The 15,697-nt window shown below is 48.5% G+C and overlaps 1 protein-coding gene across 2 annotated transcripts in view; it reads right to left on the bottom strand.

The window, feature by feature from the left end:
• The window catches only part of LOC122526914, a 50,019-nt gene that overhangs the window by 18,581 nt on the left and 15,741 nt on the right, over positions 1-15,697 (bottom strand). For both annotated transcript variants that reach the window (XM_043650570.1, XM_043650569.1), the window contains exon 2: positions 11,605-13,227. In XM_043650570.1, coding sequence (XP_043506505.1) covers positions 11,605-11,889 — 285 coding nt within the window. In that variant the 5' untranslated portion in view covers positions 11,890-13,227. The remainder of the gene's footprint in view (positions 1-11,604; positions 13,228-15,697) is intronic.

The raw sequence follows: 15,697 nt of genomic DNA, 5'->3' as shown, positions 1-15,697 counted from the left end.
GTTCGTCCACTCGAGAAAGAGAAAACGGAACAGCCTTCTTCTTTCTCGGGATTCGATTTGCGGCAACAGTCCCGGCAGCGTAATCACGGTAACCCATTAAAGACTGCGATAAACACACGTTACAAGCAACATTAACGCCCCGACGAATATCTACGTCGTTCTAATTGCCGGGCCACTGCGTAGCATCACCCTGCGTTAGCCTCGCGTTGCGCGGTTATGGCACAGCGGAGAATGCGGACGTGTAAAAAGTGACTCTGATACTCCGGATTCCGGTGTCTAATGGAGTTCAAGGCCGTTTAGGCACGCCACCGCTCCGCTTCGCTACCTATTCCCGGAGGATCTCGGTCATGGTGTTGCTCGGGTTTTCGGGAATGCCCGCAGCGGCCCGCGGAGGATAATGGAGTTCTCAAGTTCCGCCGGTGAACGCCGGACAAAACCGTTGCTGAACTTTGGTAATGGTGTCGTTCGGAAGCTACGCGATATCGGTAAGAACGGTTTATAACGAGTATCGACGAGGCCGGGGCTAATTAACCGGCGCACGGGGGACGGAGAGGGAGTTAATAGAGCCGCCTCTGTTTCTCCCCCTCGATTCCCGCGCCGTCGATCGACAAGGAATTCCGCTTGTTCGAGTGGCTGCTGCTACGCGTGACTCGCGGAACCGGCGGCGCGCTCCAATTCCGCGGAAAAGAATACAAGCGTGGAAACACAACAGGCGCGAATATCGAAAATGAAACTCGATCGAACCTCGACTCGCCGGCACGGCGTTGTTAAATGGAAATTAATTTTCATCCCTAATCTCCACCAGGGGGGGGGGGGCAGAGTGGGAGAGATTATTAAACAAAATCGTTTAATTTCGTTCAACGAAGTAATTTGCTAGGCGTTGATTAATGATACAGGATTACTTCTATCGTCGCGTTTATACGGGAGGGGATAGAAGTGTTAAACACCGCGGAGTTGGTTCTGCAGGCCGAATGGCTTTTGCGCTTTTTAAAAATGTTGCAGGTTATATCGTAAATAGTACTTAACTTTAATTAAAAACCGTTTCTCGCGATAAAGCAATCGCGTGAGAAAGCCCGTTACATAGAACTGGAAATGTATATACATATATATAGTATACGAAAGAGGGAAAATATTTCGCTCTCATCTGGCACCGGGTCTTTCGTTTTTATTGAAGCCGGTTATAAATAAATAAACGCTCCGCGAAACCGCGAATACGCGATTTTCTTTCGGCCGCGGCGGCGGAAAAAAAAAGAAAAAGAAAAGAATGCCGCGACAAATCGAGCGTTGCCCGGATCCTTTCAACGCGCCGCGCAGAGAGTACAATGTTCGTTTTCAATTAAAATTTATAATCTCCGATGCGCGGCAAGTCGGCCGTCGGCATTCCGCGCGACGCGGCGAATCACAGCGACTTTAATTAAGAATGCATCGCGAATACGCGTTTAATAATTCATCGCGAACGGGGGAGGGGGTAATTCTGTTTGCCGCGTTTGTCTTCCGCGCGTCGGCGATGAATTCCGACGACGAATCTCGGCGAAACAACCGGGGAACAAAAAGGAGATGGCGCGCGCATAACCTGCAGCCTTCGCATCAGCTGGTGCGCGCTGCGAGTCGACATCGTTCGCAGAAAATGTGTGGCGACTCTGAGTATATCTCGCAATTAGCGCTGACAGATTGCTTTCGCTATTTCGCTGTTTGTTCTTCACCTTATTCGCCTTACGAAGTAACATTTTCCTCAAGTGGGGATTTAAAAGAGAACTCGAGCGATCAATTCTGATTCTCAACCAACTTCTTCGATTGTTCGAAAGGGGCGAATATAATTTCAAGACAAAAGCCCGAAGATCGTTTTAAGCTGGGAAGAGTCGCGGAACGGGAACACGATGAATTTTTGAACGTCGAAGATGTCGGACGGGCGGAACTCGGTCGCGCTTTACCATTCGGAAAACAATACCGACTAAGAGAAATGGCGGTGGAATACGATCGTAGAGACGTAGCGGTATCTTCCGATACGATTTTTGCGGCTTGCTTTCGCCGAAACTCTGCCGCAGAGTGGCGTAGCTTATTCCCACCACCGCGCCGCTGTGTTACGTAATCAGAAAGTTCCATCTCCCTTCAAATTTCTGCCGAGACCGACGATACAACCGAGACAGAGAACCGTACCGATTCCAGAACGATATTCGATTCCAGAGTTCGGGCTCGCTACGCCTACGCCCTAAGATCAAAGGTCGAAGGATTGTCTCGAGCGAATATCGAGCAGTCACCCCATCAGGCTGCCTGCTGGTTGTAACAGCTGCTGTATTCGAGATTAGCGAATAAAAAGTCGTCGGTGCCGAACCCGAAGAGAGAGAGAGAGAGAGAGAGAGAGAGAGAGAGAGGAGAGCAAATCGAAAGAAGAATGAGAAGAATACGAGAGAGTGAGAGTTAGAGTGAGAGAGAGAGAGAGAGAGAGAGGAGGCGAGGTAAAAGAAGAGAAGAATCGTCTAGAGGCCTCGACGCTGAGAAAACATCGATGCTGCATTTACGTTGGGAATATTCCTGGGTAACCGTGCATCTCTCTGGGAAGCGTGTGCAGTCAGACCAAGAGCAGAGGCAAAGAAGGGTGGAAGCTTGACGGTGGGACATCGGCTCAGGGAAGGGAGGAACGGAAGGAGGACGCGATACCGGTCTACGGCAGCTTGCTGGCAGCTATATCAGGTTACGCTCTAGCGCCCATCCACCACCCACCCACCACCCATCCGACCAACCTAACCCCTTCTGCCAGCTTTCGCTCGCTCTTTCACCAATTCCTCTCTCTTTCTCTCTCTCTCTCTCTCTCTCTCTCCCCTCCCTACTCTTTCGCACTCTCGCCCTATCTCTCTCTCTCTTTCTCTCTCGTTTTCTATTTACACTCCTTCTTTCCGCCTCTCTACCGCCGCTCCTCTTTGCTTTCCCTTCTGCCACCTTTTATGTCACGAGGCTCGACATTATCGCGGAACACTGCACTGCCGCTAACGCTGTTCGCTATAGGATCATCGTTCGGTGTTATAGCCGCGATACCGAGCGATGCCGCGGTGGATTTTGATTTCGACTCGATGCGTGATGGATGGATGGATGGATGGCTGGATGGCTGGATGGATGGATGGATGGATGGGTCTAGCTCGATGATAGGCCACCTCGATTTGTTGAAATGGAGATTGCGTTTTTTCGCGGCGATGCTAGTTTTTTCACCGGCAGCGGGCGAAGCTTTCGATTGTCTGGCCCGCCGTCGCGTTTCTTTTCCACTCGCAATCTTTGCGGGCGGCATCGTTTCGCTTTCGAGTTTCCATCTGATATCCAATCGGATCTCAACCCCCGACCCATCCCGATCCCGTCCGGTAGCGTCAATCTACGTGGAATTTTAAATTGCATCGACTTGACGAGCAAACATCGTTCTTCGTCGTTCGGAGCCGTCGAGGGAAGGGTCAAAGGGGGATCGTAAGGTCAAAGACGGATTAATCGCCGGAGATAAAATCATCGACGAACGATCCCGTAAGTTAACTTCCCGTGTCAACTTCCATCCGAGTCCCACCACCCCGACCTGCGAGAAACCTTTTCCGTCATCCGCGACAGCCGGGGCGAGAGACGAGAGAGACACGACCAGGCATCCGATCGAGGTACAACTTCGAAATTGCTCTCCCTTTCATTCAGATCGCTCAACGACTTATTATCGTCGTTGCGCCGGGGTAGGACGCCGGCTTCTGACAGAGCGACCAAAAACTTTCCTCCCTCCTCCTGGATTGATAATCCCGAACCGCGATTAAAGTCACGTGGCATGAAACTCTCTGGTCGGTAATGCCGCGGACAAATTGATATTCCCGGGGCCAGACTTTCTGATCGCCGACAGTAAGGATCCCTCGGAATGATCAGCAGCTGTCACGGATCCGTCGCTTTCCCTTCGACCACTTTTTCTCTCTCTCTCTCTCTCTCTCTCTCTCTCTGGTGTTTTTCTTCTTTTCTTTTCTTTTCTTTTCTTTTCTGTTCTTTCACGAACTCGTTTCCGGCGCGGTAATCACGGAAACGGGATTTGAAATTCGAGTTCCCACTAATGGCCGGTGACACCCGTCCACGCGGGTCGCAACGGTAATCGGATCGACGTGGCTTCGTTCGAAAGCGTTCCTCCCATTTGCATTCGTTTTTCTAGCGTCGAGCAGCAGTCGGGGCGCGCTATCGTCATGTCGACCTCCTCTCGATACCGTGACAGGAAACGAAACAGGGTCGTGCCGATCCTTTGCGCCACGCTTCAACGTGATTTTCTTTGCCGCTCGAGTGTTCCAATTTTCGTTCGTTACGTTTCTATCTCGACGTTTCCCCTCTCCTCCTACCCCGCCACTCCCGCCGCTGCGCCAACCAACCTTCACGAAATTTTGTTTAATCCGGTCGAGTGATTGCTCGTTACCCCGATTACACGGTGAAACGTCTAATACCGCGTTGTTCAGCGGCGGAAAATTGCTCCTAATGATACTCGCCGTAATCTGCCGCGTTGCGAAACAACGAAACAACGAAACAACCTTTGGCTTCCTCGCGTTTGCCTCGCTTTCCAGGCTAATTTCAATCGATCCGCGTTTAACCGCGAGTCTGACGCGAGATATGCATTATCATCGAGCAGTTTTTCGCAGAGAGACACGTAAATAATAATAATAATAGGGACGTGAGCAACGGAAATCGAAGCGTGTTAGGCACTCTGTACGAGGCACGCACACATGTTCGTTTGCTCTCAAACACAAGCGCGGACTAGGTCTGATTGCTTGCATAAAACGTATGTACACTATTACCGATTTACGTCATGTTCAAAACCCAAGTTCGCCTCTTGTTTGAATGTCAATTTGTAACTAGTTCAACTATTGATTCGTATCGCTGCGGCACCGGCGAATGTGTCTCGGCCGATTGCAACTTCGTTTGTATCTATACGATCTGCTCGGTCGAGCTCTGACAGTCGAATTTTATCTTCGTGCCGTTCCATCTTCGATTCCAAACTCCGAGTTCAAACAGGACAAATTTACAATCAAGACCGAGTCTGCAATTCTCCTTTGTTTTTCATCGATTTACAGCCGGCATTTTAACACTTGACTGACCTAGTATATTTACAATTTAGCCCTTTGACTACGAAAGACGTGTACATACGGTCTCACATATCTATCAATAAAAACGTATCTATCGATACATGCTCTCCAAATTTTTTTTAGTTTAACGTAATTTGCTAAACTGATCTAATATAGAATTTATCGTCAAAAATGTTTTGCTAAATTGATCTAATGTAGAATTTATCGTTTCACCTAACGTGAGCAACTGCAGATAGAATATCGGCAACTGTTTCAATGTTTGCACGTTTTTATTATAATACTGTTCAGTCTCAATTTACACATGTACACTCTTGAATTGAGTCGTGTAAACTTATTCCTTTGCCGTGCATAATGTAAGCGCTTATTCATCTCAATGTATGATCAGTTTAATAATTTCATTCGTTCGTTAGTTTTCCAAATAACATAGTGTACTCTCAAAAATATTTGACCAGAAGAAAAGGAAACGAGTAAATGAGATGAATAGAGTTAACGAAGATGGCCAGATATCAAGTACGAAAATAAACTACCTCTCGAAATTTTGAACGATGCTAGTTTAACAACTTGCTACCCGCTTTGAAACGCTTTGCGTGCATTTTTCTTCAACACTTTGAAAAGTGCCTGGAACTGGAAGAAAAGTAGAGAAAAGATAACTCGCTTCCTCGTTAAGTGTCAAAAAAAAAAAAAGAAATACTCTCCGCGACGAGATTTTCCACACTTGCGTTCGTTGTTCGCGATCCACGAAATTTCCATTTCATCCCGGAGTGGATGAAGTTCAAGTTTAATAATTTGTCACTCCGCTGTCGCGAGTATATTCGGAAATTCAGCGGTGATGAACGTTTCACACGCGCACACGAACGAGCGAGCGTTTCGTTCGAAATCGAGCTCGATCTGTTTCTTTCCCCGTTCCCCGTTGATTAATCTCAAGCGGATAGATAGGTCGAATGACGCGGCCGGAGGCCAAAATCAATGCATTAATTAATTACAAAGCGCGCAGAGACAAATCTGATACGACGACCAGTCCGGGATCATATTCCTGACACTACTGACGGACATCCCACACAGCTGCCCCTGGGTTACCTCGAAATTGTGCTGGCCTATGTGAATCTGTCCGCGGATCGGGTGATTTCTAGTTGATTCGCGTACTATGCCCGACATCGTGGATGCCACCTGTCTTCTCTAACGAGTCGTACCGGTATAGCATGGTCCACACAAACATACACGCTCACACACGCACAACGCCGGCTCGTGTAATTCATCATTATGGACTTAACGCAGAGGGCAGGGCGAGAGTTGACTTTTCGTCGGTCGATGAGCATCCATAATGATTTCTTTCGGCTCTGATTCGATTTCGACCTCTGAAAAATGGCTTTCAAACAACGTAATCTCGCGCTAAAGAAACCAGAGTACAATTTCGTTGATTCTGAATCAAAGTCCAAAGACGCGAATCGATATTTTCGACGCGGATCTCGCAACGCAATTTACTAAAGTGTCAGCGAAAAAGACAAACGACGAGCACCACCTGTCACATTCCCTCTCCCCGAATTGAACAGCAACAACGGATTAAATGCCAGACGAATTCGATGCGCCGAGTTTCCAATTAGAATATTAATTTCGAATCTCGTCGTTCCGAAAATATTCGAGACAGGAATTCGTGACAGCTTTTTTTTTATACTCGACGGTGGTCGAGTGGCGGTGGGCGAGCTGTCGAGAAAGCTTCCATCGACGACAGAGTGAACGACAGAGAAAATCTCACTCGAACGGGCAATCACGTTCCCTTCTCCAAACAAATAAAGACAGTGATGGATATATCTGCTCGATCTGTCGTATGAAAAACCTACTTCTTCGGGATATATCCACTCCTGTCGCTTAAAGAGTTAATTCGAGTATCATTCAGAGAGAGAGAGAGAGAGAGAGAGAAAGGGAATTTCCTTCGTGAGACCGAGTGTCGTTCAACGTCGAAACACAAACATAAATCGCGAGAAAGTGGGGGAGAGAGAGAGAGAGAGAGAGAGAGAGAGAGAGAGAGAGAGAGAGAGAGAGAGAGAGTACCGTCCGTCGAACGCCTTGGCACTCGTATTTTTCTTTCCGTAACTTCGAGCCTTTCGATTTCCGAGACTTTGGAGAAGGATTTCGAGAAAGGAAATCCATCGACCAGCACTTGACAAATTCCATCGACGAGGTGAAACAGTGATCGAGACCGCGAACGATTAAAACCGAACGTGTGAAAAAAACGTTGAAACAAATCGACCGGATGGTTTATTTAGTTTCAACGAATACGTTGAACGATCGGCCTCGGTGTATTATTCCAGGCCGAGCCTTTTCGCCAAATTAAACCTGTTTCGAACTAATGCTTACAGAACATTCTCTCTCGTTTGGCCGCGATATTCAGCCACGGTGTTCGCGTTGCAAATTTTTCGCTCGGTCAGGTCCAATTAAAAAAAAAAAAATATATATATATATACATATACGTACACATCTACGTACGCTCTGCTATTCCCTCGGGGCCGAGCGGGGAGGTTTTGTTTCGATGCTCGAGTCTCTGGAAATTATTGCGATCGAGTCAGCGTGACCAGAATTTCGGGTACACGACGCGTTCACACGAGCTCGTGTGCTGGCCAATGTGCCCGCGTATGTGCGGAGCGTGGAACGGCGCGTTCTCCACGCATGATGAGGAACGAACGGAATCATAAATGTCCGCTCTGTGCGGCTCCGTGTGACACGGCGCTGCGGGAACGGCGAGCGAGTCGTGACATTGCGAGGAGCCGTATCTATAGGGCTAGGCGAGCGCAGGGAATGAAAAGGGAGGGGTCAGCCGCCGGAGAAATTTATGCCGTCCCCGTGATGGGATTTGACGGCGTAGACGGTGCATTTTCACCGTCGAATCTGCGAACCTGCGCCGCTGGTCTGGACACGGTCCTGGCCAGGTCCAGTTTTACTCCAGTCTATTGTTTCGTTTGCCCTCCTCCGTTCTTTCAGCCTTTTTCTCTGGCTTTTCGATCCTGGCAATTTTTCTATCTTCGCTTGTCGTATATTCTCACACACACGTTTCCCTCGTCTCACAATCAGACGGGTGGCAATATGTTGTCTCGTCTCTCGCGTTTCCACTTTCTTTCACGTTACAACGTACACTGTATATCTGTGGTAGACGGTGATGAAGCGAGAGTCGATTAATTTACGGCATTGCAGCGTGCCGCTTTCTTCTTTTCCATCATCTTTCCAGTCCCTTTGACACGTTAGTTACACAACGGACCAAGGGTATCAAGGAGGGGAGGAAAGAGAGTCCGTTAAACCGCGGTGTACTGGAATACTGGCGATTTTTTCCGCTAGTTGGTACATACATAGTTCCTTCGAACTGAGAGAGAATACCTCACTCGGTCAGCTATGACGAGAGAGAGAGAGAGAGAGAGAGAGAGATATCGGTGCTACTTTGAATTTCACGCTCCATCTCCGCCGGTGTCCCGTATCTCGGCTCGTCTAACCGAATATACATGCGCGTCTATCAGCCGTGCAGTGAGATAGCGTTAACAAGCTTTATATAAGCAATGGCCGAGAGACCGATCTGCTCGCCAACATCAAAGGGGCCCTCGGTCGTGCTTCCTGGTCCCGGTTCCATGGCCCGAAGTAGTAGTAGTAGTAGTCAAGGGCCCCGGAATCGAGTTCAAGGAACCAGGCTCGCACGACCGACCAGCGGCAGGTACCGAGGTAACGGGTGGTGTAAGTGGAGAGGTTAAAGGAGTCAAGGATGAATAGATGGAGCGAGAGAGAGAGAGAGAGAGAGAGAGAGAGAGAGAGAGAGAGAGAGAGAGGACACACGACTCTGACGGAGGAGAAAGGGGATTGCCTAGGTTCGGTTCGGCTCGGCTAACGCGTTCGGGGAACGACGGTTTGGTTTGAGATTGGCCGCCGGCGATGTTTCTGATCGGCAATCAGCCGGTTAGCCCCGATGATCACGGGGCCGACTTCGTGCCACGTCAGTGAAAATCGCTACCAATCCTGTCGACCATTCAAAGAGAGACGAACTTTCCAAGTTGCGGTTATTGCGACCGATCGATCCACGCGTACAACACTGTGTGTACAGGCTTTCCCCACGGTGGAAGCCGTGGAAACGCTGTTCGTTGGGAAGGTTGTTCGCTCAAACCTCTCTCGCAACACACCCGGCTGCCGGTTACCACACCCGCTAAAACCTTACCATCCACTCTTATCCTTGCCCTCGGAAATTCTCCCCCACACTTGGACGTGTATCTATCTCTCTTTGGCCCCGAAGGGACAATGGAACCCGACCGGTACCCGAGGGAATATCAGAGGATAGGAGAGAGCGCCGCTCCGTTTCTCTAGCCAGTCACCGATGTAGCCACCCCGGCCATTGGCCGGCAGCGGCGAGAGAGCACTTCCTGTTAGCCTCGACCCTCGTCCGCAACCAGCCGCAGGCCGCAAGCCTCGGCTCCTGCGAGCCGTAACCTCTAACCTCACGCTGTTCGGCCTGACCTCCTGCCGACAGCGTAATTGTTTAGAAACCCCTTGATCTGTAATTTCAGCGCCCGGTCTCCTCTCTCTACACGAAACATCGTTAACACGGCTCTCTCGCTCCGTTTCACTCCATCTCCCTGCTACCCTTCCCGTTACCATTCTCTTTCTCTCTCTCTCTCTCTACCGTTCCCTCTCGTCGTACTAGTTTCTTGCACACCAGCCAGACATTCCGTTCAATGACTTTCTCTCTATCTCTCCACCTCCACCGTCCCGACGCTTTACTTTCTCGCCCTTTTCCTTTCTCTCCTCCCTTGGCACCGACACGCCAGTCGATATCTCGCGCATGCACGTCCCATCTCCCCCGTCGCTGGACAACTACTAACTGCAAAGTTTTAGCACTAGTATAGCACTCCACCGCGTTTAATCGCGCGTCCCCTCTCGTTTCCACGCGTCGTCACGCGGCCGCTGTGTCCGCGACAGTGGAATACGACAGTGCGTAGTCAGACAAGTGGCAAGTCGCTTCGATAGGATGACGGAGAGCACTCCGCGGAGTTTGATCCGGATCTATCGGGACGCTTTGCACGAGAATATAGTTTTATCATGTTGTTCCCGCGGGGCAACCTGACAAAGTGTAGCGTCGCCGGCGCGGAGCGAGGATTGAAAACAGATATTAGGGGAATAAAGTACGCAGTAGATTTGGAAGAGTGGCCATTTGTCGCGCTCGCGGTTTTCCGAGTTTCCCCCAAATGCAAAATGCTTTCCGCTCCGACGTCGACGACGACGAGGATCCGAGAAGATATTTACTCGATAATAATTGAAATGAAGCGTGCACTTTACTCTTTTCTTTCTTTCTCTTTCTCTGTTTTCTTTTCTTTTCTTTTCTTTTTTTTCTTTTTTTTCTTTTTCTGGTTTTCTACTTTACTCGTCCCGCTGCGTGAGAAAAAGAGATCCTCTCTCTCGGACGAGCGCGACGATTTATGAATGCAGATCATCGAAGGCCATTTCCAGATCTCTTTGTACACAGCTCTACGCGCAACACGCCACTATACTTTCAAATCCCCCTGCACTTACGCGCGCGTTATCCTGCAACTTTTTCTCGTTTACGGACATTCGTGTAACCGTACGCGCCTAATTCGCCTCATCAATATGTATAACGTTGCCTCGTAACAAAGGGATTTAAAACGGCCTTCAATTACCCTGCTCTCTTTCTCTCTCGTAGGTCCAGTAACTCATTTGAAGGTCCTCCATTATAGAAAAAGAAAGGGATGAGAAAGATATGCCATTTCGTTTAAAAGGAAAGGGTAAGGGCCGTTCTATCTTGTCGGTTCTTTCTCTTGTTCGTCGAAGATTTTCTTCGAGCGTGTTAAAATAATACTAATTTAGTCGGACGAGCGTCGACATGGGACATTTTTGCGAATAAATTCTCCGCAACGTAAAACGTAAAACGATAAAAACTTCGCGTGGATATATTTCGGCCGTTTTTCAGCGAAAAATTATCGGCCGACAAAATTTTTATACGCTGCTGTTATCGCTGGGTGGAACGAGGACGAATAATTCGCGAAATATCACAAGAGCGTCAGCGAATGTTCATCGGTGCCATGCATAAGATATGAAAATGTGTCCCGTAAATATTTGAATGGAATTAATTACGGGAGCACATTTTCCAAGCGGGGAATTATTGAAACAGTAAAAACAGCTTGAACAAGGTCAGGCAGTATAAATATTTGAATTCAATTTCCTTTTTCACCATTTTTCTACGCTAAATACATTCTACGCTCGTCGAGCGACGCTCAAATTAATTCCACATTAGTTACAACATTCGACTGATATGTTTCATATCTATGAATTTTGTAGGAAAATTCTTAATCGCGTCGGATTGGAAACCGATGTTCTCGCCAAACAAAGGAAATTGCCAATCGAAGACATCAGTTTGGAAATTTAAAAAGATATTAAAATACAGGATCGTCACCAAGAATCGCAGAAATTTTTCATTTCACTAAACAGGACGATTAAAACTGAACCGACTCGGACGGTTCCCGATTAGGATTAATATATTACTCACGATTTCCTCCAGCTTCGAGCAGCCTTTCCTCGCTGTGCAGGCTAGCGCGACGATCACGCCGCCGCCGAACATCACCAGGAGGAACACCGCCAACTTCCATCCGTGATCTCTCTGCGGGATGAGCTTCTTGGCGCTGGGTAACTTGGCAACTTCTGTCGTCGAGACGCCAAGACGGGACGCCTTCACCAGAATCGTCCTGAGCCGTCTGCTCGCCTTCTCGCACGCCATTTTCGCCGGATTGCTCCTCGAGGTCGATCTCGACGATTTCACGTGCACCTGATCCATCCTTCGTTCACTCGAACAACGTACAGCTCAGACAACGTACAACGAAGAATGCATCGAACATAACTACGACGAGACAAGCCTCTTTCCTCTGGGATATTTTATCCTTCGGAGACTACGCGTAGAAAAACTTTGGGCAACGTTTGGAAAATCTGTATATAGTAAAGTGAAATGTGAATGATAATGGATCTTTGGAGAGTTTAAATCGCACGATGGTTCTCTCACTTCTTCTTCCGACGTGAGATTCCGTGGTTCATCGATCGTTGAAATGGCTCGCGTCACTTTATAAAGAATCGATCGAGAAGTAACGTTCGCGATCGTAGACTCGGGAACCGCACGGTGACCGAGAAAGTGGAATTCGTTCAAGAGAAAGTGGAATGGGTTCACCGAACGAGCGGCACTCGTCTGTCGCGTGAAATACAACGGGCCGCAACTGTCGAAAGTGGCTGGGACGAATGCTCGATGTACCAATTCCGAGGGCCGAGACGTCGTCGACGGCTTTACCGCTCACGTAGATGGACTCCCCTGCAGGTTTTATGAGATTATACCGGCCGAAGGCGCGGCTATATCGCGCGGCCTCCGAGCAGATCCATCCGCTTCCCTTTCACCCTTTCCCATCCCCCGTCGTGACCCATAAGCCGCGCTCGTTATATTTTTACGTACGCGACGTGGCGGGACGCGAAACGACGGGGACGTTCGTGCGCCGGGAATGGAAATCGGCCAAGATAAGGGGGAATCGTGCGGTGTTCTCCAAATGAAACCGACGAGAACTGGGTCACGCCTCTTCTGTGGTTTCTTCTTCGCCGTCGAGAACGATCGATTAACGAATCTTACGTTACGTTTCACGAACGAAACGATCGACCAGAATCACGAACAGGCTCGACAACTGTCTCGTTGTTATTCTTCGTTTGGTTATCGTTGAAGCGTTCGCGGCGCCCGGTATCAACAGATCGCCACTTTTTCGATCATTCATGGACCAAGTTGATTCTGGCCGAGAGCTGGTTCCCGTTCCATGCGAAACGTGGCGATCAAAGATCCCTCGCGTTTATCTCGCGTGTTCTGGTTGGAACGGTGGCTCGTAAAATCTCGTGGATCACCCAACTCATCATATTTATTCGAGGATCCTACGGTGGAAGTTCGTCCGTGACCCGGCTGGTTTTAAGAAAGACTCTGCTTTATTATCCCTCCAGCGTTCCCGGGGATCGCATTCTCTTATGGTTTCTGGTGGATACGCTTCGTTTTACGCTTCGCTCGGCAACGCTTGCCTCACGGGATCGCGACTCTAATGGGCCGGCGATTTCTCGCATCCCTGGAGCACGTGTCGTTTCAGCGCAGCCTCACCTGCAAAACAAAAATATCCGTCAGGTCGGCTTGTTCATCGAGCCGAGCTTAATTGCCCGGTCCTCCGAATTCCACTGAAAATTGTCTACCCCGAATTTTCCTCGAGGAGAAAGATCGATCTCTCGCAGAGAAAAACAAACAATCGTGCAACTCGAGAATTTTATTATCCTAAAAATTGCGCTAAATTTCCACTTGGTTCGCCGCGGATAAATAATCGACAGCCGGCGTGAAAACAATTTCGAAGCAAGTTAGTGCGAGCCTCGTTATTCATTCCTCGAAACGCAGCAAGGGAACGAGCAAACAAGACGACAGAGAAGAAAAAGCAAAAAAAAAAGGGAAAGTTTCACCGAGGATGTAGCGCCGCTCCGCGTCCCCCACTTACAACGACGCAATTAACAGAGGATTTAAGATTAACCGGTAAAGAATTACGAACAAGAAAATGGCATTCAAGTTGCCCGCGTATACGTAGACCGACAGAAACAGGATTAAGTGGACGGAATTCGAGAGCCCGGAATCCAAGGTAATTCTCGCTTAATCCTCGGACACGGTACTGCGACGGACTGTTCGCTCCGTTCGACTGCAACGGGAGTATTTTCGTCCGTGATATCGCTCGTCCAAAGATAATCCCATCGCCGATATTGCCTCCATCTTTAATGCACTCAAAATCCATCCGGTCCGAGGGTACGGACCGGCTTTCGTCAGAAATAAGATCGCCAACGTCTTCATAAACCGGGGTGGTTTACCCCTTGCCTCCGCAAACTTTTCCCAAAAGAATGATCGCTCTGTCGAGATCTTCCGATTACATTCACCTCTCGGCCCGGTGTCTCTGTGTATGTAGTACAAACGAAATCACTTGATCGCTCGGTTCAATTTGTCGCGAGAATTTGACGTGCGAATTGAGGACACGTGTGAAAAACTATCACTCACGATTCTCTACTCGGTCTGAAACTGTATAATTCTATTTCTACCGATCGGGCGACTCGATGCTGGAAATTCGAGCATCTTGTCCCAAATACGTCAATCATTATCCACAACGTATTTCCAGGAACGTAATGGTAAAAAGACTCCGCGAGCCTGGGCTAAAAATGAAACTCACTCTCCAAGTGAATGTGCCTTTCAAAATGCAACTTCTAATCCCACGGATTGCGCGACGGTAGCTTTATAATTTTATTGCACACGTCACCCGCCGGTTCATCATTCACCACCGCGCAACTTTGTATCTGCTTCTGCGTTCCACTCGTTCCGCGCTATTTTCCCTAGAAATTTTCCATCAATCACGCGCTGTATAAAATAACCAGCTCCCCTTCCAACGTTCCCTACATTACGAACGCCCCGACGCAGAGTCGCCATTAAGCAAATTATATCGCTACCAATAAACCGTATCAGATCCGCGCTATTTGCTGTTGAAATAGCGTATTTATTGTTGAATTCGTTCCAGTCCATGATTACCCGTTAAACAAACGGAGCTTATGGCAATAAACTAGCACAAGCGATCCCTCGAAAATATCCCTGTTACAGCCACGTGGGTCAACCTTTCGATCCACCCATTATTAAAGAACGAGTTAACGCTTTATTTCGCAATATTTTCTCTTATCGACTATCCATTGAATATTTCTTTATCGATCATTCGTTCATCCATGTCTCGCAGTTCTACGAAAGAAGCGGAAATCTGACACTTTTGCAAAGATAAAAACAATAAAAATCTGACTGCGAAAGTATACGCTCCATTTCACCGGCTCGGTCCTGGCGCAACTGAAATTGGCGGACCACGAAATTATTAACCGTGGAAAAATGTCCATCTCCTGCTAGTAGGTAGGCTAGTATCCTACGTAGGAAAAGAAATTTCAGCGTGCGTCTATTGTCTCGCGATAATACTGCCGGCAGGATTAAGAACGGCGCCGCGGCTACGTACAAAGTTTTCCACGGCGACGGCAGCCGTATCTAAATCACTTGGCGCTAACGATTATCTCGATCCGGGGGCTGTAAGCTTAATCGCGCCGAGCTAATTCTCGCTCGAAACTCCCCAGACTGCAATAGTCGTAACGTTCGCATGAAAGCCCGCATATGAGAACGTGCCAAGAAAGCGCGCCGATTCGAGAGGCCCGGCGACGACCTCTCTCCCCTAGCAACTCGAAAGTACTACTTCCCTTTTAATCGCGAATGTATGTAACTTTGGGTTGAAAGCATGTTAAAGGCACAGCCAATCCGACGCGACTTTACAACGTCTTTACGCTCCCCCTCCTTCTCCGGAAGTGATCCTCCGCGTCCCTCGTCTCTTTCCCTTCGTCCTTCGTTTCACTTCCCCTTTCACTTTTAACAGACGTTGGCTAATTAACGCGATCCGATACCGACACTGTTGATTCAAATATCGTTTTCTCTCTCTGATATCAGAAACAGAGAGAGAGAGAGAGAGAGAGAGAGAGAGAGAGAGAGAGAGAGAGAGAGAGAGAGAGAGAGAGAGAGAGAGAGA

This window comes from Frieseomelitta varia, unplaced genomic scaffold (assembly GCF_011392965.1).
Source record: "Frieseomelitta varia isolate USP_RPSP 00005682 unplaced genomic scaffold, Fvar_1.2 scaffold_203, whole genome shotgun sequence".
Lineage (NCBI taxonomy): Eukaryota > Metazoa > Arthropoda > Insecta > Hymenoptera > Apidae > Frieseomelitta > Frieseomelitta varia.
Note: the sequence above shows the minus strand (reverse complement) of the source record. Positions and strands in the feature narration are given on the sequence as shown.